Raw genomic sequence first — 26,346 nt, forward strand, 5'->3', positions numbered from 1 at the left:
TACACAGTTTTAAGATAATTATGGTCTATAAGATTGTCTTTTCCTCTTCTTAGTACCAGCAATATTTGTCTTGGTTATAGGTTGAAGAAACTCCCAATCATATATAATAAAATTAAAGTAGGGCAATTACATAATGTCAGTATTGTACCATATTTGTAAACATTGCTAATGCCTTGGTTTTGGTCACTCATCTTGTTAGCATCTTATTTAATGATATATTTGTAAATATACTTGTTCCTGGAATGCTTGGCACATGGACATTGAGTTAAATTATTTTATGAAAGCCAGAAAAACAGTCTAGCATAATTTTTACAGTTTTCTCAGTACTAGACTGTCAGATTACCCAAGAATTCTACTTGTCATTCTAGAAAAGATGCTGGAAGCCTTTTTTTTGGCTGGGGGTGGGGGGAAAGAGTAGAACTATATAAAGTATAGCACAAATAAAATTTTTGATTGACCATATTTCCCCTCAGTAATTATATGTGCATGTTGAAAGTGAGTTATCAGATCTATAGATATTGAGGATAATATTTTTTGAAAGAAAAATTAGAATATACTTTCATTTTCAAATGAAAAGAACAGTTCTGACCAGCATGTTAGAACAGCTATCTCATTTAAAATATACTTGAAATAATGCACTAATAAATTGAAAGTTTTTCTGATTGGTAAAGCAGTATCCCTATTACCATAACATGCTTTCTTGTAGATAAAAGCCAGAGGAAGGTATGGAAAATTAAACAGAATTAAAATAATTTTATATGGTATTTAAGCGCTTACTATGTATACAAGTGCTCACGTCCGTTTAGACTGTGAGCCCGTTTTGGGGCAGGGATTGTCTCTATATGTTGCCAAATTGCACATTCCAAGCACTTAGTACAGTGCTCTGCACATAATAAGCACTCAAATACTATTGAATGAAGTGCTGGGGTAGGTACAAGTTAATTAGGTTGGATACAGTCCCTGTCTCACATGGGGCTCAGAGTCTAAACAAGCAGGAGGACAGTTTAAGTCCATTTTGCAACTGAGGGAACAGAGAAGTTAATTGACTTGCTCAAGGTCACACAGAAAGGAATTGGCAGAACTGAGATTAGAATCCAGGTCCTTTGACTTCCAGACCTGTGCTCTTTCCACTAGGCCATGCTGCTTTTCAAATGGTAACAAATGTCAGTAAATTAATATAAGTTAGTTTCAAATCAATAGAGAACAAAAGTATACATGACAAGTAAAGCACAACTTCTAATATGGCATAATCTTTTTATAGTATTACAACTAGTACATTTGACCAAATAGTAAATAACTATACTAATGTCAAGGTTTTTACAAGAATTAAATACCATAATTTGATATCAAAATGGTCAGTGTGTTCTCCTTTCCTTACCACTTTTAAACTTAGCAATACAGCATACATTTGACAAGCACACAATTGTTATGCAAACAAAACTTTATAATTAAAAACAAGCATCTTGGTCCTAATTATACATTATAAACAGAAGAACAAACAAAATTTCCATCTGTGGTATGCCTCATAGTACATACAGCAAAACTACTATTCACGACCATTACATTTTCACAGCAGCAATTATACTGATATTCCATTGTTTTCTAAGTGCTCAAGATGAAATCTAATGGACGTAATAACACTAAAACATGTGCATTATATTACTAAAACCAGAGAATTATGTAACCCCAGAGCAAAAGGATCCTCCAAGATTTTAAACTAAATGGTCAGATTATGGGTTATATTACATATACCCAATGTTAAATCCAAATGTTAAATCTTCCTTTATTAGGACAACTTAATAAAAATCCCACAATAATGATTTTCTTAGCACGAAGACAAATCTATGTGCATGCAAAGTATGATACTTATTAGAAAGAGGAATAATTGCATAGTTAAATTAATCAAGTTAGTCAAATCTGAGTTAAGTTTGAAAAAACTCCAAAAATTGCGCATTTTGCAAAACACCTGAGAAGTAGAAACAAATAATCCCAAATAATTTGTTGCTTCTTAGCCTATTTTATACTCTGACTGGAACCAGCTTTTTTTTTTTTTTTAAGAATACATTTTTAATCATATATTTTAATCTTGTGAGAAACAAAATGTTAATTGAAGCTAAGAAAATACCAGAGCAATTAAAATGCAGAGTAGTTAGCCTGAAGTTCAAAGTTTTTTTATTTTTACTATTTTCCTTTCATTAATTATCTTTATAGATAAACCTTTTATTCAGATTTTCTTACCAGAAGCTGAAAGCACTTCACAAGCTTTGTTTTATTTAAAATGAAAGACTAAATTGAAGATGGACATTGTGTTTGCTTTTCTTACAATATATATTCAGGAACAAGGAAATTGTCCTTAATTATAAAGTTTTGCTTTCTTAGCATTAGACTGTAGGCCCTTGGAGGCAGTTGGTTTTCTAAGTTCTCCAAGCAGCTAGAAGAGTATTTTGAATGCTGTAGTCACTTTAAGTACTGTTGATACTCATTTCTTGTACAAATAATTGGAAAATACTCCAAATTTGGCCACCTGTAATGTATAAGCAAAGACTTTCTGGAATTAATCATTCTGAATGTGCCAATAAACTTTTATTTTAATAAGATTTACAATTTCATATAGTAGATGTTTCCTGTACCTGTAAAATGTGTTCTGGATCTTCTTCAGCAGAGGCAACCAACACAGTATGTCCACAGACTATTCCTTCTGCCAGAAAATACTTGAACAGCAAGTGGGAGTAAATATGGTATTTGTCTTCTTCTGTGAAAACAAAGGAATATTATGGTAAAAAACAAATAATGGTCTGGTATTTCCTTCCAAAGTTTCCTCCAAAACAAAAAACAAGCTACTCCCCTCAAAAAAAACAACAATTACCTTTAGGGCAACCAAAAGTAGAAGTCAAGCTAATTCACTGATATCGTGAGAAGAAGCCTCCACAAGAAGTATAATAGAATTATGGGATGATTATTTAAAAATGTAATCAATTCTTTATAATAATAATGTTGGTATTTGTTAAGTGCTTACTATGTGCAGAGCACTGTTGTAAGTGCTGGGGGAGATACAGGGTCATCAAGTTGTCCCACCTGAGGCTCACAGTCTTCATCCCCATTTTACAGATGAGGGAGCTGAGGCACAGAGAAGTAAAGTGATTTGCCCACAGTCACACAGCTGACAGGGGGCAGAACCGGGATTCAAACCCATGAACTCTGGCTCCCAAGCCCGGGCTCTTTCCACTGAGCCATGCTGCTTCTCTATAAAACACATTTATTCTACCCCTCAACACGTATTTCCTACCTGGAGTAATTTGTAGAGCTGAAGTAGTTGGTGTAAAGACCAGGATTTTTATTTTATAATTCCTTGGTAATTATCTTGGGAAACAGAGTGGCTTAGTGGAACGAGCATGGGCATCAGAGGAACTGGGTTCTAATCTCAGCCATGCCACTCAGTGGTATTTTTTTGAGCACTTACAGTGTTCAGAGCATTGTACTAAGTCTACTAGTGTCCTAGGGTAAGCCACTTAACTGCTTGGTGCCTCAGTTTCCTCATCTGTAAAATTGGAATTCAATCCTACTCCTCCTACATAAACTGTGAGCCCCATGTGGCACGGGGACTGTGTCCGTGTCCAAACCGATTATCTATCCTAGTGCTTTGTTATCTCTCCATTTCCATTTATTTGGGAGTTAAGGGTTAAAGAAAGACATTCCATGACCCATTTTCCTGCCCACATCCCAACTTCTACCACTTAAAAGGTACATTTTAAAAATCGCTTTTACCTTGTCCACCAAACAACTGTTCCAGATATGTAATCTTAACTAAGTTCAGATCTACCTGAAGATTGCTAAAGACCTAAAAGATACCCAAAGCTACACTTGCTCAGTTTTCCTTGAAAAATTTCTTAGAAAAAGGGATAAACTAAGTTGTAATAACAATAGTTTAAAATCAATCCTTGTTTTCTGAGACTTGAAACCTAATACAGAAGAGAAGGAGCTCTTTTATGAAGAAACAACCATTTCTTCATAGTTTGACTCCATAGTTCCATCTTCTTTTTTAAAATCTGGTCATTGTATAATACCATGAATTAATTTGCTTTTTAAGTTCATTAAAACTAATTTGGACATATATGTTACAAACACCATGTGCTAAAAAATGCAACCAGTGTTGCTTTTTTTTTTTTTAATGGTATTTGCTGAGCACTTACTATGTATCAGACACTATACTAAGATACTGGGGTAGAGAAAAGCTAGTCAGAGTGAACACAATCCATGTTCCATATGGGGCTCACAGTCTTATCCCCCTTTTACAGATCAGGTAGCTGAAGTATGGAGAAGCTGTCCAAGGTCACAGAGCAGACAAGCCAGAATTAGAAGCCAGATCTTTCTGACTCCCCAGCCAGGGCTCTATCCAGTGAGCCCTGGATAGCTCTATCCATGCTATTTTCCCACTTAGTCTGGAACCTTCCTCCAGCACTAAAGTCGTTGTGAAGGAAGAGGACAGATTTATGGGGAGGAGGTGTGTGAGAGAGAAGGCAGGTGAGGTTGATTTCAGATAGAGGTTTTTCAGAGTTGGTGAGGGGGGAGATTGTTAAGTGACAACAGATGATGAGATGAGTAAGTGGGAGAGCTAGGGTGGAGCTGAGGAGTTCTACGAAGCGGGTAGTGGAAAGGTCATCAGGAATATCCATGTAAATAATGACGTCCCAACAAACTCTGTGGGAAAGGAAAAGGCCAGCTCAAGAGGATTTTGTTAAACGTATTTTCTCCAACCAAGACAAAAAACTAGTTAACCCTCACTACAGTTCCCAGGTAAATTCATTAACATAGGTGGGTGAAAACAATTAAAAGAACAAAGGAGAATCTGCAATAGGTATCAACTGCTTAGGGAGAAGTAATACCTGTGAGCTCCCTTTGGGACAGGGGCCCTGAGAGACCTAATTAACTTCTTGCTATCCCAGGGCTTAGAACAGTGCTTCACACATAGTAAGTGCTTAACAAATACCAGCATTATTTTTAGAGCAGAGAAACAGAGAAAGAAGTGAGAGAATCAAATAGATGAATGGGAAGAATGCTGGCCAGCAAGAGTGAGGCAAATGGAGATTTAAAAGAAGAATAACAATAATAATAATTACGGTATTTGTTAAGCGCTTACTATATGCCAAGCACTGTAGAAACATTAGGTCTCCTAATAGGAGACTGGGATCCTCCTTAGGAACCATGAATACTATCTGAAATACTAGATGTAACCAGTAATGCTGCAAACTTACCCAACCCAGGACTTCTTGGACGATAATATATTCTCTAGGCTATCTTGGGAAAGTTAAACTCCTTGTAATTATGGTGTAGGCACTGTCTGGGAGAGGCAGTTCCACTCATTTAATCAATCAATCAATCAATCAATCAATCTTTGAGTGCTTACTGTATGAAAAACACTGTACTAAGCACATGTGAGACACATTTCCTGTCCGCGAGGAGGTCATACGCATGGTTTTTTCATGTTGTTGCAGTCTAGAGGACTGTATTTTTCCATTTTCATGTTGTTACCTCTTCAAGAATTGCTTAATTCTGGTATGTACGCAACTGCAAAGGGGCCATTCTTTAACCGGAAGTGTTGTATGTTGAAAGCAGGAAAAAGGACTCCATTTTAGAGAAGGGACACAATACTATAGAATATAAAAGGAGGAAAGAGATGACCTAAATCCTCTACAACCTAGCAGCAGCTGCCCTTTAGGGTCTCAGCCGGCTCACACCAAATTCTAGGGATTTCCTTACATCTAGAATTTCATTTTTTTATATTGATATCTATCTGTATTGGTGTCTGTACCCCCAAACCCCAACCCCCGGCTCCAGACTGTGAGTTTGTTGTGGGCAGGGACTGCCACTCTTTATTTCTGTACTGTACTTTCCCAAACACTTAGTATAATCCTCTGCACGCAGTAAGTGCTTAATAAATGCAACTGAATGAATGAATGCTTTGGAGGGTTTAACTTTAGGTGGTGTTGGGAGAAAAATGGGGAAGCGGTTGCGGGGGCGGCGCTAGGCTTCAAGCTTCTCTTGGGGGAATCAATCAATCAATCAATCAATCAATCAATTGTATTTGTTGTACACTTACTGTGTGCAGAGCACTATACTAAGTACTTGGGACAGCACGACAACAATATAACAGACACATTCCTGGCCCACAATAAGCTTACAATCTAGAGGGGGAGACAGATATTAATATGAATCAGAGAAGCAGCATGGCTCAGGGGATAGAGACCAGCCTGGGAGTCAGAAGGTCATGGGTTCTAATCCCAGCTCTGCCGCTTGCCTGCTGTTTGACCTTGGGCAAGTCACGTCACATCTCTGGGCCTCAGTTCCCTCATTTGTAAAATGGGGATTGAGACCGTGAGCCCCACGTGGGACAGGGACTTTGTCCAGACCTATTTACTGGTGTCCACCCCGACGCTTCGTACGCAAGTGCTTAACAAATACTATCATCATCGTTATTTTTATAAATACATAAACCATAGATACGTACTTCAGTGCCGTGGGGCTCGGGATGGGGGTGGTGAATAAAGGGAATAGGTCAAGGAGACTCAGAAGGGAGTGGGAGAGGAGGAAATGAGGGCTCAGTTAGGGAAGACCTCTTGAAGGAGATGTGCCTTCGATAAGGCTTTGAAGGTTGGGAGAGTAATTGTCCGTCAGATACGAAAAGGGAGGGCATTCCAGGCCAGAGACTGGACCTGGGCGAGTGGTTGGTGGCAAGATAGATGAGCTCGAGGTACAGGGAGGAGGCTGGCATTAGAGGAGTGAAATGTGCAGTCTGGGTTGTATGAGAACAGTGAGGTGAGGTAGGAGGGGGGCAAGGAGATTCACTGCTTTAAAGGCGATGACAAGGAGTTTCTTTTTGATGCGGGGGTGGATGGGCAACTACTGGAGGTTTTTGAGGAGTGGGGATACAGGAACTGAATGTTTTTGAGGAAAAATGATCTGGGCAGCAGAGTGGAGTACGGACAGGAGTGGGAAGAGACAGGAAGCAGGGAGGTCAGCAAGGAGGCCGATATAGTAACCAAGGAGGGATAGGATAAATGCTAGGATTAATGTGGTAACAGTTTGGAATGGACAGATTTCAGCAATGTTGTCAAGGTTGAACTGACACGATTTAGTGATAGACTGAATATGTGGGTCGAATGAGAGAGATGAGGGAAGCCTTCTGAAAATTCCCCTGCAATGGGTAGAGGAAAGCTCCAACAGTTCTCGGTTACAGGAGGCAAACGATTTCCTCGATGATAATCTGGTTGTGAGGATGACTGCAAGAAAGCCAAGATGCGCTACTTGTCACTGAGACCCTTTCCGTCTCCTTTAGCTCCTCAAAGTCAAGCACCTTTTCTTAATGGAATTTAAGTGCTTTACTATGTCTCTGCCTTAATCCCCATTTTCCAGATGAGGTAACTGAGGCAACAGAGAAGTTAAGTGGCTTCCCTAAGGTCACACAGCAGACAAGGGGTGGAGTCGGGATTAGAACCCACGTCCTTTGAGTCCTAAGCCCGTGCTCTTTCCACTAAGCCGCGCTGCTTCTCTAGGTGTGGACAGAGTGCAAAAAGAGCACACACACTGCATAAATGATCTGGTCTGCATTTATTTGCTTATTTTCCACCGAAAGCATATTTACAGAGGAACCACTTGTGCCCAGCAGGAGTGTGAAAATTCAAGACTAATCTTAGATTCAACCTCAGCAACCCCGCTAATTCATGCTAGAGAGCAGTACACCAAGGCTTCCTGCCTGCATGTCATGCTATGACACTGGATCCACTGTGACCACCCCCCCACAACTCTTTATTGCCAGGAAACCTTCACCATGGCAACCTCAGCAACTCCTCCTCCTTCATCATTAACAGCTCCTTAATGATGTCCCCTAATTCTGTTTTTATTGTACTTTCCCAAGCGCTTAGTACTGTACTCTGCACATAATAAGCGCTCAATAAGTACCACTGATTATCAGTGTGTGAGCAAGCCGTTGTGTACAAGAGAACGACCCAAGGCACCTGGAAGCTTGCACCAAACTAGAAGACATAGACCGGTCTTTTGAGGAGTTTAGAATCTAATGGTTAAGAGACAGTTACAAATTGAATAATTTTAAAAACAGTTATGACTGATTTTTAAAAAAGGAAAATTGAATAAAGAAGCAGTCACATGAGTGCTAAGGGTAGTTAATGCGATGACATGAAAAGGGAGGAAGGGAATGATCAGAGAAAGCTCCCTGGAAGAGGTTTTTTTTTTAGGAGAGATTTAAAGGTGGGGAGGAAAGGAGCTTCCTCTGGGGGAAGGGTACGCACAATGGATTAGGGACTGAAGTCAGGAACGAAGCACGGTTGGCAGAAAAGAGCAAAAAGGTACGAATGATGCGATCTTCCTCCACATCCTCCCTTGGCTTGACCAACACCATAACCAGGAGCATGTTCTAGTGGAAAGAGCAGAGGTTTGGGAGTCAGAGGACCTGGGTTCTAATTTGAACGCTGCCAATTGCTTGCTGTTGGATGATAACTTGACCTTGGACAAATCACTTAACTACTCTGAAGCAGTGTGGCTTAGTGGAAAGAGCTTGGGCTTGGGAGTCAGAGGTCATGGGTTCTAATCCTGGATCTGCCACTTGTTAGCTGTGTGACTTTGGGCAAGTCACAACTACTCTGTGCCTCAGTTCCCTCATCTGTTAAATGGGGATTACGACTGTGAGCCCTATGTAGGGCAACCTGACTACCTTGCATCCCTCCCAGCACTTAGAACAGTGCTTGGCACATAGTAAGAGCTTAACAAATACCATCATTATTAAAATTATAATTATTATTCCTTGTGCCTCATGTTACCTCCTCTCTAAAATAAGGATTAAAAATTCCTTCCTTCAATTTAGTCTGTGAGCCACATGTGGGACAGGGGCTGTGACCAACCTGAGTATCCTGAATCTACCCCAGTGCTTAGAACAATGCTTGACACAGAGTAAGTGCTTAACAAGTACTACTAAAAAAAAAAAAAGGAGCCTTTTGTCTTTAAAGTACTCTAATTCTGTTTATAGATTAGCCAAGTCTTATTATTTTTAGTGTCATCATGAACGGTATTTACTGAGAGCTGGGTTTAGCACACTGTAATATTAATAATACAGCATTGTCATAATCATATTAATTGAGCAACCACTGGGTGCATTGTATGATACTAATGGAAAGTATTAAGCAAAGAAGTGAGGTTCTCTGCCCACAAACAACTTTCAATCTAATGGCCTTTGCTTTGGTCCATTCCCCTTCCCCTACACTAGACTGTATAGCTTGGAAGCCTTTTGGGTTACATAGTACAGAGGAAGATCGGGCACATGTCCTCAAGAGAGAACCACGGGGGCTTGTCTTGCCTTGTCTTATGCTGTCGAGTCATCTCTGACCCGTAGCGATGCCATGGACACATCTCTCCCAGAACGCCCCACCTCTATCTGCAATCGTTCTGGTACTGGAGTTGTCTTGGTAAAAATCCAGAAGTGGTTTGCCACTGCCTCCTTCCACGCAGTCAACTTGAGTCCCCGCCCCCCAGTCTCTCCCATGCCGCTGCTGCCCAGCACAGGTGAGTTTTGACTTGTAGCAGATTGCCTTCCACTCACTAGCCACTGGCCAAGCTAGGAATGGAAGGAATGGATAGGCCTCTGCTCGGCTCTCCCTCCCGTAGCCGAGACTGGTAGAGGACTGGAAACCCTGAGAGGGGCATCATAGGGCTATAAATACTGAAAAGGTCCACGGTAATCGCTCAAAGCAGGGAAAGGGAGGGCTGGGAGGGCCTCGAGGGCCTCCCCAGCAACCTGTGGAAAGAAGTCAACACCATGACCATGCTTCCAGGGCTCATGCCTAGGAAGGAAGCTTCTGAGACTTGGGAGAGATTTGGTGAATGGGCAGGGCTTCGTGCCCTCTGTCATTTGAACTGAAATTTGATTTTGCTAGAGAATAAGTGCTTTGCTGCCAAACTTTCTCTCTCTGGAACAAACTCAGCTACCCAACAGAAGACACATGGCAGACCCACATTGTGGCACAGAGCATCCTTGGTATATAAAGTTCAACAATAATACCTGGGGTATTTGTTAAGTGCTTATTATGTGCCAAGTACTGTACTAAGCGCTAGGGTACATACAAGATAATCAGGTCCCGCAGAGGGCTCACTAAATAGGAGGGAGAACAGGTATCGAAACCTCACTTTGCAGATGAGGGAACTGAGGCACTGAGAATAAATGACTTGCCCAAGGTCACGTGGCAGAAAAGTGGGAGAACCAGAATTAGAACCCAGGTCTGTGCCCTTTCCACGAGGCCAAGCTGTTTCAAGTAATGCTGCCTTTAGCAGCACGGTTATATTTCCCCAAAAGACCTCCAGCTCCCTCTCCAGCCCATATCCCCTTGGTAAATAAGATAAAGAAGCTCAATTCTTTCTATGTGCACATTGATGCATTCCCTAGAGAGAAAGAGGGAGGCCTAGATTCTATGGGTACCCTCTTTGATTCACCAATAAAATAACTATCCTGGGAAAATAATGCAAAGTAAGGCACAACATAGAAACACTGAATTTAGTTTCCAGGATGCAGGTAGCTACAGCTAACTGGGTGACCGATTTTAAAGTAGGGAGAAAGTTAGAAAACAATACTGCGAGAGAATGTGAATTACAAACAATACACGGTATTACCTGACAGGAAAGGGCTGTTTTGAATTGTGGAATAATTATCAGCTCATCATTGATTCTAAAATGAGACTTAATGATTTAATTGATGCTAAAGAACTGCAAAAAAAGATTATGAACCACATTGTTGGGGCTACAACAACAGAAAAGCTCATAATAAGTAGAAGTGAGAAAAGGGATTCATTCAGTAGTATTTATTGAGCGCTTACTATGTGCAGAGTACTGTACTAAGCGCTTGGAATGTACAAATCGGTAACAGATAGAGACAGTCCCTGCCCTTTGACGGGCTCACAGTTTAATCGGGGTAGACGGACAGACAAAAACAATAGCAATAAATAGAATCAAGGGGATGAATAATAATACTGGATAACTTTTAACCCTCAAATGTTAAACCAAGATTACACGACTAATGAAAATTAATCTTGATAGAGATGATGTAAAAAGATCCTGGACTTTGGATAAAGCCATCCAAACTATTTCATGCCTGTTCGCCTTCATGCCGACTTCTGAATATAAGCAACATCTTCCCGTTCTATATTGAGCAAAAATTCAGCCAAACTAACATGGTGTTGAAAATCAAGATGATGATATATGACACTGGTTAGTGTCACCGCATTTCATGCTATTACAAGCTTTTTGGGGGGCTACTTTCAGAATTCTGCCATATCAGAAAACCAAACTGTCAGAGAGCAATCTAAATACAAATCATCTCCCAGTCTGCTACAGTACCGGCAGGATTAAAGGAGTCTGCAGAAAGCCTTTACAAACAATGTATCTTGGATTGTTAAAGTCAATGCATCTGTAAGAATCCTTCAGTTCTTCAATTTGTCACCCAGAGAATAGCTTTTTATTGATTCATTTCTAGGTCACTAAACTTTTGTTGTATTCAAAAGATCTAAAGTGCACCCATATGGAGCTTTTCTGATGCTGCCCATTGTTCATAGGTTCAATAGTTGCGTTCTTGTTGAAAGCTGGAAGCCCTACTCTGATATAAAATAAAAAAGGCAAAATATTCTTGATTCAGGTATGCTTACAGGGTAATAATTAATTTCTGTTTGAGTAAAAATTTGCGAGTTGTTTAGTAATTCCCTAAAGAAACGATTGCAAGAAACTATAAGATAAAACAATCCTTAATTATCTTTACTTTTCTATTCTCTGTCTGGTTCCAAGAAGGAAATGACCTTCTTTCCGGACCAGCCTTCCGGGATGAGGCATTTAGTCAAGGCCCGAGGCCTCTAACCCAAGACCCCATTCTCTACATTTACTTAGCTTCTATTCTGCAACTGTACTTCCATCTCTTGGCTGGTAGCTCCATTCATTGTTCAGATTAGGGACACAAATAGAGAATCACCTTGCAACTGCAAGACGTCAACAATACTTGGGTCTCATTTCAACAAGTGAGGCTTTGGTCAACATCTTTCTCAACTTGCCCTCAACGTAAAATCTTTCTGAAGACGTGACGAATGATAATGGCACAGAAAACCGCATGATGAAAAATGACCCCTTTATGTTTAACGTGCTTCCTCTAACACAAAAACCCCGATCCAGTATTTCAGACTACAAATATCCTCTTTCTCCCGCTCAAAAACAAAAAGCCCAAAGACAAACACAGCATTTAGTACATATCTGTTGCGTGATGACACAGAGAAAAGCCAAGCCAAAAATGAGAAAACAAGCTGATTCTCAATTATCACGTAGATGCGTGTTGACTACGGATATCATGGAGTCTCATATTTTGGGTGTGAAATAAGTTTTGGTATTTAAGTCCTTACAATAAGACCGTAAGCTTATTATGGGCAGGGAAAGTGACTGCTGATTCTGTTATACTGCACTGGCCCAAGAGCTTTGTACAGTGATCTGCACATAGTAAGCGCTCAATAAATTGAATTGAACCGAATTATCCTGTATTTAGCCCAGCGTTTGGCACAAAGTAAGCTCTTAAGAAATACCATACTACTACTGCAGGGCCTGCCCGCTACTGAGACTGCCTCTTGGCATCCCAATCGCGACGACGCCTCTGCTCAAGGTCCGTAACAGCTTTCCCGACGGCTAAGTGCCAGACTGAATGCTGGTGACTGTACTCTTGAGGCCCACAAGAAGCTATGCAGATGACTATAAATTGCTTCGCGGAGTCGGCTCAGCACTAATAATAATAATGTTGGTATCTGTTAAGCGCTTACTATGTGCCGAGCACTGTTCTAAGCGCTGGGGGAGATACAGGGTCATCAGGTCGTCCCGCGTGAGGCTCACAGTTAATCCCCATGTTACAGATGAGGTAAATGAGGCGCAGAGAAGTGAAGTGACTCGCCCACGGTCACACAGCTGACAAGTGGCAGAGCCGGGAGTCGAACTCATGACCTCTGACTCCGAAGCCCGGGCTCTTTCCACTGACAATAAGCCTGAAGGAAAAATGAGGGTATTTACAGGAGTGAAAGTATGCTGAAGCTCACCGGAACCAGTTAAAAAAAACCCAACCCAACACCCGCCCCAACACCACCGAAACGACTGTCACTGTGGGCATACTGGCATGAATGATTTCAAAGTGGATGCTTTGCCCGCCTCCCGCCCCTTTCAGTGTGGATCCTTTAGTGCTCTCCACCTAAGAAGGCATTAATATTGGCCTCCGTCTTTCCCCCAGGAAGGGTCCTGCTGTTCACAGGGCTGGTAATAGGTGATGAGTTTGGGTAAACAGTGCTGGGCAGGAACTTCTCACCTTCTCAACAGATTATTAACACTTTGGCATCTTCTCTGCAGAATAAAGCACTGACTGCACTGTGCTTTGGCATCTTCTTTGCAGAATAAAGCACTGACTGCACTGTGATTAGGGGGTTACTTGACTCTTGTATATAATAACTGTAGTATCTGTTAAGCACTTACTACGTGCCAGGCGCTGTACTACTACTAATAATAATGTTGGTATCCGTTAAGCGCTTACTAAGTGCAGAGCACTGTTCTAAGCGCAGGGCAATCGGGTTGTCCCACGTGAGGCTCACAGTTAATCCCCATTTTACAGATGAGGTAACTGAGGCCCAGAGAAGTTAAGTAACTTGCCCTCGGTCACACAGCTGACAAGTGGCAGGGCCGGGATTTGAACCCATAACCTCTGACTCCCAAGCCTGGGTCCTTGCCACTGAGCCACACGCACTGCGGTGGATACAAGCAAATTAGGTAGGAGACAGTCCCTGTCTCACGTGGGGCTCGCGGTCTCAATCCCCATCTTACAGATGGGGTAACTGAGGCCCAGAGAAGTGAATGGACTTGCCTAAGGTCACACAGCAGACAAGTATTGGAGGCGAGATTAGAACCCTTGACCTTCTGACTCCCAGGCCCGGGCTCTATCCACTACGCCATGTGCAAAGTGCTTCATAAACAATTTGGAGCTGCTGGTCCCGGCCTGGAGAGTTTCCCCCATAGTCAGGGCAACCTTGCTGGGGAAAAGCCTCAGATCTCCTCCAGATTGGTGACTCCAGCCTGCTTGGTCGTTGAGGGCCAGGGGAAGGGGAGTGAGAAGAGAGAGTCTGCAATATCTGGTAGTGATGGCTGGACAGCTATCAGGTGCTTAGTACAGTGCTCTGCACACGGTAAGTGCTCAATAAATACGACTGAATGAATGAATGAATGAATGAATGCATGACAGGGGACGCCATGTTGGGATGGGGAAGGAAACCTTTGGGATTGCCAGCGTTCTGGTGGGCTGGAGCAGCTCCCCTAAATGTAGCAGCTTCCTCCCCTTCCCCCCGCTCCTCCCATGCAACACCTGCCCATCTGCTTTCTCCTTTACCATTTTTTTAAATGGTATTTGCTAAGTTCTTACTATGCGCCAAACACTGCACTAAGCGCTGGTGCAGATAATAATAATAATGTTGGTGTTTGTTCAGCGCTTACTATGTGCGGAGCACTGTTCTAAGCTCTGGGGTAGATACAGGGTCATCAGGTTGTCCCACGTGAGGCTCACAGTTAATCCCCATTTTACAGATGAGGGAACTGAGGCCCAGAGAAATTGAGTGACTTGCCCACAGTCAGACAGCTGACAAGTGGCAGAGCTGGGATTCGAACCCATGACCTCTGACTCCCCAGCCCGGGCTCGTTCCACCGAGCCGCGCTGCTTCTCTAGGTACAAACTAATCAGACTGGACACAGTTCATGTCCCACGTGAGGCTCACGGTTTTAATCCCCATTTTACAGATGAGGGAACTGAGGCACAGAGAGGTGAAGTGACTTGCCCAAGGTCACACAGCAGATAGGAAGCAGAGCTGGGATAAGAAAACAGGTCCTTATGATTCCCAGGCCCGTGCTCTATCCACTAAGCACGGCGGTTTTCACGTTCCCTTTGCATTCAAAGTTACGTTTACTTTCATAGCGGGTTATGCTCAGGATGGCCGAGATACCATCATTGGTTTTCACTGACAACTCAAAATTGAATGCTAAATAATTGAATTCTGCTATCTAGGTGGATGCACCTATAGACCGTAAGCCCGTCAAAGGGCAGGGGCTGTCTCTATCTCTTGCCGATTTGTACATTGCAAGCGCTTAGTGCAGTGCTCTGCACAGAGTAAGCGCTCAATAAATACTATTGAACGAATAGACAAAAGGAGAAAAATATGCAAACTAAAATACACGATCTAAATAGGCGTGACTTCTGGGAAAGCGACAGTTTGGCCACCCCATTCAGGGCAGACTGCGGCAGAGAACGAGCCTACCAACTCCGTTGTATTGTACCCTCCCAAGTGTTCGGTACAGTGGTCCGCGCACAGAAAGCACTCAACAAATACCACTGCATGATTATAAAGTTCCAATATTTTCTATGGCTGTGGGACTTGGTTTTCATTCATTCATTCAATAGTTTTTATTGAGCGCTTTCTATGTGCAGAGCACTGTACTAAGCGCTTCGAATGTACAAATCGGTAACAGATACAGTCCCTGCCCTTCGACGGGCTTACAGTCTAGTCCGGGGAGACGGACAGACCAGAACAATAGCAATAAATAGAATCGAGGGGATGAATAACAATACTGGTATTTGTTAAGCGCTTACTATTGCCGAGCACTATTCTAAGCGCTGGGGAGATATAGGGTCATCAGGTTGTCCCACGTGAGGCTCACAGTCTTAATCCCCATTTCACAGATGAGGTAACTGAGGCACCGAGAAGTGAAGTGACTTGCCCAAAGTCACCCGGCTGACAGGCGGTGGTGTCGAGATTAGAACCCACGACTTCTGACTCCTAAGCCTGGGCTCTTTCCACTGAGCCACTCTGCTTCTCTATCTGTTCTAGCCCAAAAGATATTTTCACTTTTCTGAGCTGGTTTCCCAGTTTCACCTACACTCCCAGTTCAAATGGCAGGACAAGATTGCCAACAGTGCGATTCTAGAACGCAATTAGCTCAGAGTGACCAGCAACGGCCACCCCGACACAATAGTTGCCATTCAGGCATTCAGCAGCGAAGGAAATCCTATAACTTGCATTTTGGATAATTATATTTGGCAAAGCACTGTTTAGTACCTTTCCAGAAGTTAGTCTCGTACTTTGAAAAGGTGACAGAGTAATTTGAACTGACATGTGATGAATGTCCTCGATAATGAAATGAGACTAAATTGAAAAGGTAAGAAAATGACAAGTCGATTATACAAGGTAAAACTGCTTCAAGTCTTAAGTTCCACAAGTTCGGTCCTATCTCACAGAATGCAGAATTTGGCATTTTTCTTCCAAACTCTTGAATTTACAGTCTATGACTGGCTCTTTACAAGACACCCTTTGAAATTGCTAATGACCCAAGAAGACCTCACTAAATGGTAAATACAGTGTTCATTAACACACTTTATCAGACAATCGCCAGAGAATAAAGTGAGCTTCATCCTTCAAGTGGAAAGAACAGTGGAGTTCATGATCTACTGATGACGAAGTGAAATGAAATAAAGAATAGAAGGGGATTGGCTTTGGTGGAAGAAAAGTGGCCCAACTGCTTGGTGGCCTAAAAGGCAGAGCCTTTTCTGGTGACACCTTGAATGGAAGAGTGATAATAACGATAATTGAGGTATTTAAGTGCCAAGCACTGTACTAAGCACTGGGGATCATCAGGTCCCCACGCGGGGCTCGGAGTAGGAGAGAGAAAAGGTATTGAATCGCCACTTTGCAAATGAGGGAACCGAGGCACAGAGAAGTGAAGTGACTTGACCAAGGTCACTCAGCAGACCAGTGGCTTTCGGGAATCCCATTTTGGAACCCAGAAAGGCGGTAAGATAATAATAATGTTGGTATTTGCTAAGCGCTTACTATGTGCAGAGCACTGTCTAGGCGCTGGGGGAGATACAGGGGTCATCAGATTGTTCCACGTGAGGCTCACAGTTAATCCCCATTTTCCAGATGAGGGAACTGAGGCCCAGAGAAGTTAAGTGACTTGCCCACAGTCACACAGCTGACAAGTGGCAGAGCCGGGATTTGGACCCATGAACTCTGACTCCCAAGCCCGGGCTCTTAAAACTACTAGGCTTTCCAAAGGATCGTGTGGCAGTCAAAAAGCCCTGGAGTCATTTCCCAGCAGTGTCCGCAAGGGTCTAAAGCCCAACCGCACCCCTCAGAAACAAATGGGAACGGACAACTGCCGCAGAGCAAAACCCAATATTTCACCCACAAGGACAGAGGCGCCCTTCTCAGGATCGCACCTGGAGCGTTTCGACTATCCTACCAGTCTCGGCTACGGGAGGGAGAGTCAAGCAGAGGCCTACCCATTCCATTCCTAGCTTGGGCAGTGGCTAGTGAGCGGAAAAGCAATCTGTTACGAGTCGAAACTCACCCGTGCTGGGCAGCAGCGGCCTGGGAGAGAGTCGAAGGCGGAGACTCAAGTTTACTGCGCGGAAGAAAGCAATGGTAAACCACTTCCGTATTTTTACCATGAAAACTCCACGGATCCACTACCAGAATGACTGCAGATGGAGGTGGGGCGTTCTGGGAGAGATGTGAACGTGGAGTCGCTCTGGGTCAGAGACGACTTGACAGCGTAAGACAAGACAGGGACAGAAGCTCCCTTAGCTCTCAGATGAGGACCCCAAACAAATAAAAGGAACATTTGGGGTTCAGATAAATATCCTCCCTCTTGAAGCTGGCTCCGGGGATCTTATAGGAATCTTTCCTCCTTTCCCCTCCCTTAGCTGTGAGGAAAATGCATCCCTCAGCCCGTGGTCAGGGATCAGGATGATAGTGATACAGGGTCACCACCATCACGTATATCTCAAGCGCTTACTATGTGCAGCGCACTGTTCTGAGCGCTGAGGTAGATACAGGGTCATCAGGTTGTCCCACGTGAGGCTCACGATCTTAATCCCCATTTTACAGATGAGGTAACTGAGGCTCAGAGAGGTGAAGTGACTTGCCCACAGTCACACAGCTGACAAGTGGCAGAGCCGGGATTCGAACCCATGACCTCTGACTCCCAGTAGTATTTATGGAGCGCTTACTATGTGCAGAGCACTGTACTAAATGCTTGGAACGTACAATTCGGCAACAGATAGACGGGCTCACGGTCTATCACTATCTCCTCCCTGCCAGCCAGGCACATTTCCTCTTTTCCTCCCCGTTCATCCTGACCCCGCAAGACGATGTTAGGAAAGGGGAGATTGGGGGATTATTCTGCCTTCGTTTCGGCCCCACGTACAAGTGAGGCAGACTTGGGGGACTTCTGGGCACAAACGACACCATACTGACACACGAGAAACTGGGACGCCTGCTCTTAGCTTCGGAGAAAAAATGTACACTTTTAAAATATATTAGAAGTCGGTTTTCAAAAGGTTCAATCAGCATTCAAGCTTCTGTGTTTGCAAATTTCTTGTCAGGAGTATAAAGAGCCAGTAAGATCCTGTCATGAAGTTGATAGAGGCAAGGTTTTCACAGGGTTGAAACTGTCAGGGTTAAACTTCCTAGAAGAATTCTTAATCGTTATATAGAGCAAATGTTGTAAGAGATCAATTCTCCGAGGCAAGAAATGTTGAATTACTGTTAGTTTAGCTCCCTGTTCAAATTAAATGCTCACTGTCATTATTTGACACACATTATCTGGTTAATTTAGCCAGGTAATGGTAGATTGAAAGAATGAAACTTTTTATTTACACAGAATGATTCTAAGGGTAAAACAGTAGGTCTCCTAACAATCGTATACATATTTTCGGTACTACATTTATATTATGCATTCTCAAACTGTTCTTCCCTTCCTCTCAATTGAACTGGGTGCTTCAAGGTTTACCCTAACTTTTTTCACTCTCTTTCCCACAGGACCTTCCTGAGTTGGGACTAAAATCTGCCGCGTGCCTGCTGTGTGACCTTAGGCAAGTCCCCTACCTTCTCTGTGTCTCAGTTACCTTATCTGCAAAATGGGGATTGAGACTGTGAGCCCCACGTGGGACAAGGGGCTGCGTCCAACCGATTTGCTTGTATCCACGCCGGCCCTTAAGTACAGTGCCTGGCACATAGTAAGTGCTTCACAAATACCACGTGCCTGTCAAGGGAGGCGAATTTCATTCATTCATTCATTCATTCATCCATTCAATAGTATTTGAGCGCTTACTATGTGCAGAGCACTGTACTAAGCGCTTGGAAAGAACAAATCGGTAACAGATAGAGACAGTCCCCGCCCTTTGAGGAGCTTACAGTCTAATCGGGGGAGACGGACAGACAAGAACAATAGCAATAAATAGAATCAAGGGGATGAACATCTCATTAAAACAATAGCAAATAAATAGAATCAAGGCGATGTACATCTCATTAACAAAATAAATAGGGTAATGAAAATATATACAGTTGAGCAGTTGAATTTGAATAGCTGAATAGTTGAGCAGTTGAATACAGTTGAATTTGAAATTTTGTAGACAGAAATCCATCTGGCTGCAATTAATTTCCTTCTGAAACGGTTAATCCCTGATGCCCATAAGGCACTTGCCCACCTCCTTTAAGAGATCACACCATTAGAGGACCCCCAGGGGAAAATGTGCACGATTTGGGAGCCAGGAATAAATTCCGGTAGCCATCGTACACGATGCTGAGGTACGAGCATTTATATTTTAGCGCTTCGTGTATGGTTCAAACTAGGTGTGCAAATTCGTCTACAAAACATTTTGGCTCTAAATTTGAATCCGGCCAAGACACTGAAGACATCTGCAGAGATACAGATGGTTCTAGGAGGGTAGCAACTCCCAAATGATGACTGTCTCCCTTCAGGGAAGATGGATGAGCCTCAGTCCTGGAACTCCAGAGCTGAGAACCTGTATGACAAAATTGATTATAGCGCTAATAATAACTGTGGTATTTGTTAAGCGCTTACTACGTGCCAGGCACTGTACTAAGCACTGGGGTGGATACCAGCAAATTGGTTGGACACAGTCCCGTGTCCCACACGGGACTCACCGTCTTAATCCCCATTTTGCCGATGAGGGAACTGAGGTGCAGAGAAGTGAATCGACTTGCCCGAGGTCACACACAGCAGACGAGTGGTGGAGCGGGAATTAGAACCCAGGTCCTTCTGACGCCCAGGTCCGTGCTCTACCCACTAGACCACGCTGCTTCCCCCAGGGGATGGCATAGCACCGTTCACACTCAATATTTCTCGCCACTGATGTTCTCACTGGGGCACAAAGTGCAAGCAGTGAATAGGTGAGCAGGGTGGAGTGGACACAGTGGGTTTTTAGCTTTTTGTTTTGCTTTGAAACACACAGGACCCATTTACAGCTGAAGTGACGGCAGGCCCGGGTCGATGCTGAGTCTCAGTGCCATAAAATAAAAATAATGTTGGTATTTGTTAAGCGCTTACTACGTGCAGAGCACCGTTCTAAGCGCTGGGGTAGATACAGTGGATTAAAGTGGTCCCATGGGAGGCTCACAGTCTTCATCCCCATTTTACAGATGGGGGAGCCAAGGCCCAGAGAAGTGAAGTGACTTGCCCACAGTCACACAGCTGACAAGGGGCAGAGTCGGCATACGATCCCATGACCTCTGACTCCCAAGCCCAGGCTCTTTCCACTGAGCCACGCTGCTTCTCTAACCCAGTAGGCGGTTGCCCTTCTAGCTGCTGGGGACTCCTCCATCCATTATTAGCCAGCTACTAGCTACGATTCCTGTCGAGCCCATTCACCCTGTGGAATGCCCTAGCTGGTTCTTTAGTCAGAAACCTTCATCACCGATGGTGTAATTCCAGCGGACTGAACTGGAACTCGAATCCAGATCTCCTGATTGCCCGAAGCAGTGCTTTTTCCACTGGGCCACCAGTAGCACTGGGGGAAACTCACAAGTAAAATGTGTTGAAAAATTAAGATTTCAAAATCTCCACCGCCGACAAAAATAATGGGCAAACAGAATGCTGCTGCATTTTTCAGGTCTCCGGGAACAAATGACACTGCCGTAAGAACTTGACAGGCAAATTATCAGGGAAAAAAACTGACCTGTTAATGTTAGTTTTTAAAAGGCGCCTTTTGGCTATAACAGGTAAGCAGATCTTCATAATGTAAAGAAGCAGACTGTTTTCTATAGAATACTGATGGTTTCTGATGTGAATTACCCTTTGTAACTTAAATAGCAATCACACTTTGTAACTTACATAGCACTCTGGTTCAGTGAGGGATGAACATACATTTTACTGTACTTTATAATCAGATATTTTTTCCCTTTAGTAAAGCCCAGAATTCTGTCGCCTCTGTTAATGGGGGAAGTATAAAGCACTCAGTGGGTGCTCAATAAATGTCAGGGTGACAGCAAGAGAACAAATATCTTCGGGAGGAAAAGGTAAATGGAGGGAGGAGTTTCCTTAATGAACCCTCAAACATCCGTCACCACCAAATAGCTGCTCCAAGTACACAGTTCAAGGCTCCGATCTCTTGGAAAAACATTATCGAGGAATATTTTTCTCTTCCTTTCCTACCTGTAATTCGTCAATTGCTCTGAACAAGTAAGGAAGAATACCTGTGACCCATTAGAGAAGCAGCGAGGCTCAGTGGAAAGAGCCCGGGCTTGGGAGTCAGAGGTCACGGGTTCGAATCCCGGATCTGCCACTCGGCAGCTGTGTGACTGTGGGCAAGTCGCTTCACTTCTCTGGGCCTCAGTTCCCTCATCTGGAAAATGGGGATGAAGACCGTGAGCCCCATGTGGGACGACCTGATTACCCTGTATACCCCAGCGCTTAGAACAGTGCTTTGCACATAGTAAGCGCTTAACAAATACCAACATTATTATTAGGAGCACGGAGGTAGAGAAGCTTCTGCTCCTCAAATTCCTTTGACCCTTCAGTGGCATTGATGCCAATTCTATATTATCAATTATTTATATTAATGTCTCTCCTGCCCTCTAACAACAACAATAATAAAAATAATGGTATTTGTTAAACGCTTACTGTGTGAGAGGCAATGTATTTCTCCCCACTTCTAGACTGTGAGCCCGTTGGGTAGGGATTGTCTCTATTTGTTGCTGAATTGTACTTTCCAAGCGCTTAGTACAGAGCTCTGCATATAGTAAGTGCTCAATAAATCCGAGTGAATGAATGAATGAATGAATGAATGAATGAAGTGCCGGGGTGGATACAAGCAAATCGGGTTGGACACAGTCCCTGTCCCCGGTGGGGCTCACAGTCTCAATCCCCATTCTACAGATGAGGTAACTGAGGCCCAGAGAAGTGAAGTGACTTGCCCAAGGTCATAAAGAGGACAAGTGGCGGAGCCGGGATTAGAATCCTTGACTGGTCTGACACTCCCTGCATGGAACCCCCGCCAAAAAGTGGAAAGAGCACAGGCCTGGGAGTCAGAGGACCTGGGTTCTAATGATAATAATAATAATGTTGGTATTTGTTAAGCACTTACTATGTGCCAAGCACTGTTCTAAGCACTGGGATAGATACAAGGGAATTAGATTGTCCCACGTGGGGCTCACAGTCTTCATCCCCATTTCACAGATGAGGTCACTGAGGCAAAATAATAATAATAATAATAATGTTGGTATTTGTTAAGCGCTTACTATGTGCCGAGCACTGTTCTAAGCGCTGGGGTAGACACTGGGGAATCAGGATGTCCCACGTGGGGCTCACAGTCTTAATCCCCATTTTACAGATGAGGTAACTGAGACACAGAGAAGTTAAGTGACTTGCCCACAGTCACACAGCTGACAAGTGGCAGATCTGGGATTTGAACTCATGACCTCGGACTCCAAAGCCCATGCTCTTTCCACTGAGCCACGCTGCTTAGTGTGAGCCCCATGTGGGACAACCTGATTACACTGTATCCACCCCCCTCCCAGCTCTTAGAACACTGCTTGACACATAGTAAGCGCTTAACAAATGCCATCATTATTATTATTACTCTCTGGGTCTCTAGTATGTCTCTATGTGTTGCCGAATTGTCCATTCCAAGCGCTTAGTACAGTGCTCTGCACATAGTAAGCACTCAATAAATTCTATTGAATGAATGAATGCTCCTCCCCCTTGCCCCTTCACCTCCCCTCAGCTAAGCCCCCTTTCCCTCTGCTCCTCTCCCTGCCCCCAGCACTGTGCTCATTTGTATATATTTTTATTACCCTATTTATTTTGCCCATGAGGTGTACATCCCCTTCATTCTATTTATCGCGATTATGCTGTCTTGTTTTCGTCCATCTGTCTCCCCCGATTAGACTGTAAGCCCGTCAATGGGCAGGGATTGTCTATCTGTTGCCGAATTGTACATTCAAAGTGCTTAGTACAGTGCTCTGCACATAGTAAGTGCTCCATAAATGCTACTGAATGAATCCGCAAAGCGGGGATCAACACCGTGAGCCTCGCGTGGGAGGAACATGGATTATGTCCAACCTGATTAACTTGCATCTTCCCCAGCTTTTAGTATAGTGCCCGGCACATAGTAAGTGCTTAACAAAGACTATAAAAAACCATGAAGTGACGATCCAAAAAGGGGTGGATTGCCTTCCCGGTTTTGGGTTTCTCACCAAGGGTAAGTAACGTGGCCTAGTGGAAAGAGCTCGGGTTTGGAAGTCTTCTAATCTGCTTACTGTGAACTTGCTTGGGCAGGGAATGTGTGTCTGCTGTTGTATGGTATTCTCCCATGCACTTAGTACAGAGCTCTGCACACAGTAAGCACTCAATAAATACGACTGCATGAACGAATGAATCCCGGCTTCTCGCTTGTCTGCTGTGTGATCTTGGGCAAGTCACTTAACTTCTCTGAGCCTCGGTTTTCTCGCTGGTAAAATGGAGACTAAATCCTACTCCTTCCTACTTAGACTGTGAGCCCCATGTGGGACAGGAACTATGCCTGACCAGATTATCTTGTATCTACCCAGCGCTTAGCACAGTGCTAGGCACATAGTAAGTACCTTACAAATATAGAATAAAGGTGGGGATCCATTAATTAATTAATGGCATTCACTGAACACCTGCTATATGCAGAGTATTCTATTTAGCGCCTGGGAGGGAAAAATAGAAGCAAAATATATATTTTTTTGCCTTTGTAACTTACGTAGCACTCTGATTCAATGAGGGAGGAACACACATTTTTACTGTACTTCATAATTGGATATTTTTTCCCTGTAGTAAACCCCAGACCTCTGTCATCTCTGTTAATGGGGGAGGTATAAAGCCCTCCGTGGGTGCTCAATAAATGTCACTGTGACAGCAAGAGAGCAAGAGAACTGGGGAGACAGTCTCAAATTATTTACAAATATTGGGAGCAGGAGGAAAAACAACATTACTGGTATTAAGATAATAATAATAATATTGGTATTTATTAAGCACTTACTATGTGCAGAGCACCGTTCTAAGCGCTGGGGTGTCCCACGTGAGGCTCACAGTTAATCCCCATTTTACAGATGAGGTAACTGAGGCACAGAGAAGTTAAATGACTTGCCCACAGTCACACAGCTGACAAGTGGCAGAGCTGGGATGACCATGGAAAGATGAACAAAGAAGTAAGTGGAGTATGTAAATCAACCCATTCGTAAATGTTAACGGGGAGCTGACTTGGGGTGGCAGAAATTAATTGGCATGTGTTTCTGATTTCTGACTTCCGATTTCAGGAGATTCTGCAGAGGGGAAAAGCTGGGATTTGGTGGATTTGAAAGGGAGCTCTGGGCAGGGAGAAGGGTGAGAGCAAGAGGATGGAGGTAAGCGAATCATTATCAAAGCACCACGAGGAAGTTCACCGGCCAGGAACAAAGAGAGCGATCCGGCAAGCCGGAAACCTAAGGAGAAAGCTGGTGGAGAATCTTGAAGTCAGTGGAAAGGAATTTCTGCTTGATGCGGAGGTCATAATAGCCACTGGAGGTTTCTGAAGAGTGGGAACATATGCTGAAACATGTTTCGGAAAGATGATCTGAGCTGCTGAGTACAGTGAAAACAGAAGAGGGGAGAGGCTAGACCCAGAGAGAGCAGAGAATATCATGGATCCCTTCGACAGCTAAGTATCTGTGGCACTGGCATTCAGACCCAAGGAATCACCGGGCTAGTAGACCCTGGGAGAGCCACTTGTTTGCTGAACCCTACACGAGTGGCCTTTCATTTTCCCATTTCCCCTCTAGAAGTGTGATTAAAACAGTGCCGGGCACGTAGCAAGCACTTGACGAATGCCATCATTAATAATAATAACAATAATAATAATGTTGGTATTGGTTAAGCGCTTACTATGTGCAGAGCACTGTTCTAAGCGCCGGGGTAGACACAGGGGAATCAGGTTGTCCCACGTGGGGCTCACAGTCTTAATCCCCATTTTACAGATGAGGTACCTGAGGCCCAGAGAAGTGAAGTGACTCTCCCACAGTCACACAGCTGACAAGTGGCAGAGCCGGCATTCGAACCCGTGACCTCTGACTCCAAAGCCCATGCTCTTTCCACTGAGCCACGCGCCTAATCATTATTATTAGGCCCGGATGGATATTATGCAGAATTCAAGCCCACATTTCTAGTTTAGTTTGAGTTGAACTGAGCCACACCGGGTTCCAGATTTTTAACCATGCCAAATTCTTATGTATCAATACAGGATGTTGGGGCTGCAGAATTACGGTCAGTCTTTGTTCAACCTAAGGGTTCTGGTGAAAGTCAGCCAGAGAGTTGTATGGAATAAAAGGAGAACTTTCCGGGAAGCAAAGGGGCTTGACTTCTAACCTCTTGGTGTGGCGGTGGTGGTGGTGGTTTTGGGAGTAGGGGGTGGTTTACTAGAGAGATGCAAGGCCCTGCATGGTCTTGATAAACGTAAAAGGTTTTGTGCTCCCTTTCTGTCTTTTCCTTCTGACCCCGGATGAGTTAGAGAACCTCTTCAGAGCTGACTATCCCTTAATTACGCTGCTAGGAAGGCAGGAGAGGAAGAGGGAGGCCGATGATCTATTTTGGAGTTTTCCCGGTGTAAATCTTAGTGTGTGTTCTGAATTAAATCTGCTTATACTGTCTGTTTATGGATTCGGCTCAATTAAGGCCCGTTTAGATTTATTAACAGAATCCCGGACAGGAATTTCTACCTCTCTACCTTTTTTTGCTCCTTATAAACACAGGATGGCTGGGATGGATTATAGTTTGTGGGTATACAGCAGAGCACCCCTGAATTCAGTTAAGGGAGAATCCAAATTCCCCTGTGGATCCTAACACAGGCAGAAGTACAACTTGCCTATATAGTCTCAAGTAAGCCAGCCAAAGCAATATCTATATGATTAGCCATAATAATAATAATAAAAATGATAACAA

At 43.6% G+C, this 26,346-nt stretch overlaps 1 protein-coding gene across 2 annotated transcripts in view; it reads right to left on the minus strand.

Annotated features, from left to right (window-relative positions):
* ELP4 (elongator acetyltransferase complex subunit 4) overlaps positions 1 to 26,346 on the minus strand; it is a 232,733-nt gene that overhangs the window by 187,976 nt on the left and 18,411 nt on the right. For both annotated transcript variants that reach the window (XM_029061294.1, XM_007659227.3), the window contains exon 3: positions 2,631 to 2,752. In XM_029061294.1, coding sequence (XP_028917127.1) covers positions 2,631 to 2,752 — 122 coding nt within the window. The remainder of the gene's footprint in view (positions 1 to 2,630; positions 2,753 to 26,346) is intronic.

This window comes from Ornithorhynchus anatinus, chromosome 3 (assembly GCF_004115215.2).
Source record: "Ornithorhynchus anatinus isolate Pmale09 chromosome 3, mOrnAna1.pri.v4, whole genome shotgun sequence".
NCBI classification, from domain to species: domain Eukaryota; kingdom Metazoa; phylum Chordata; class Mammalia; order Monotremata; family Ornithorhynchidae; genus Ornithorhynchus; species Ornithorhynchus anatinus.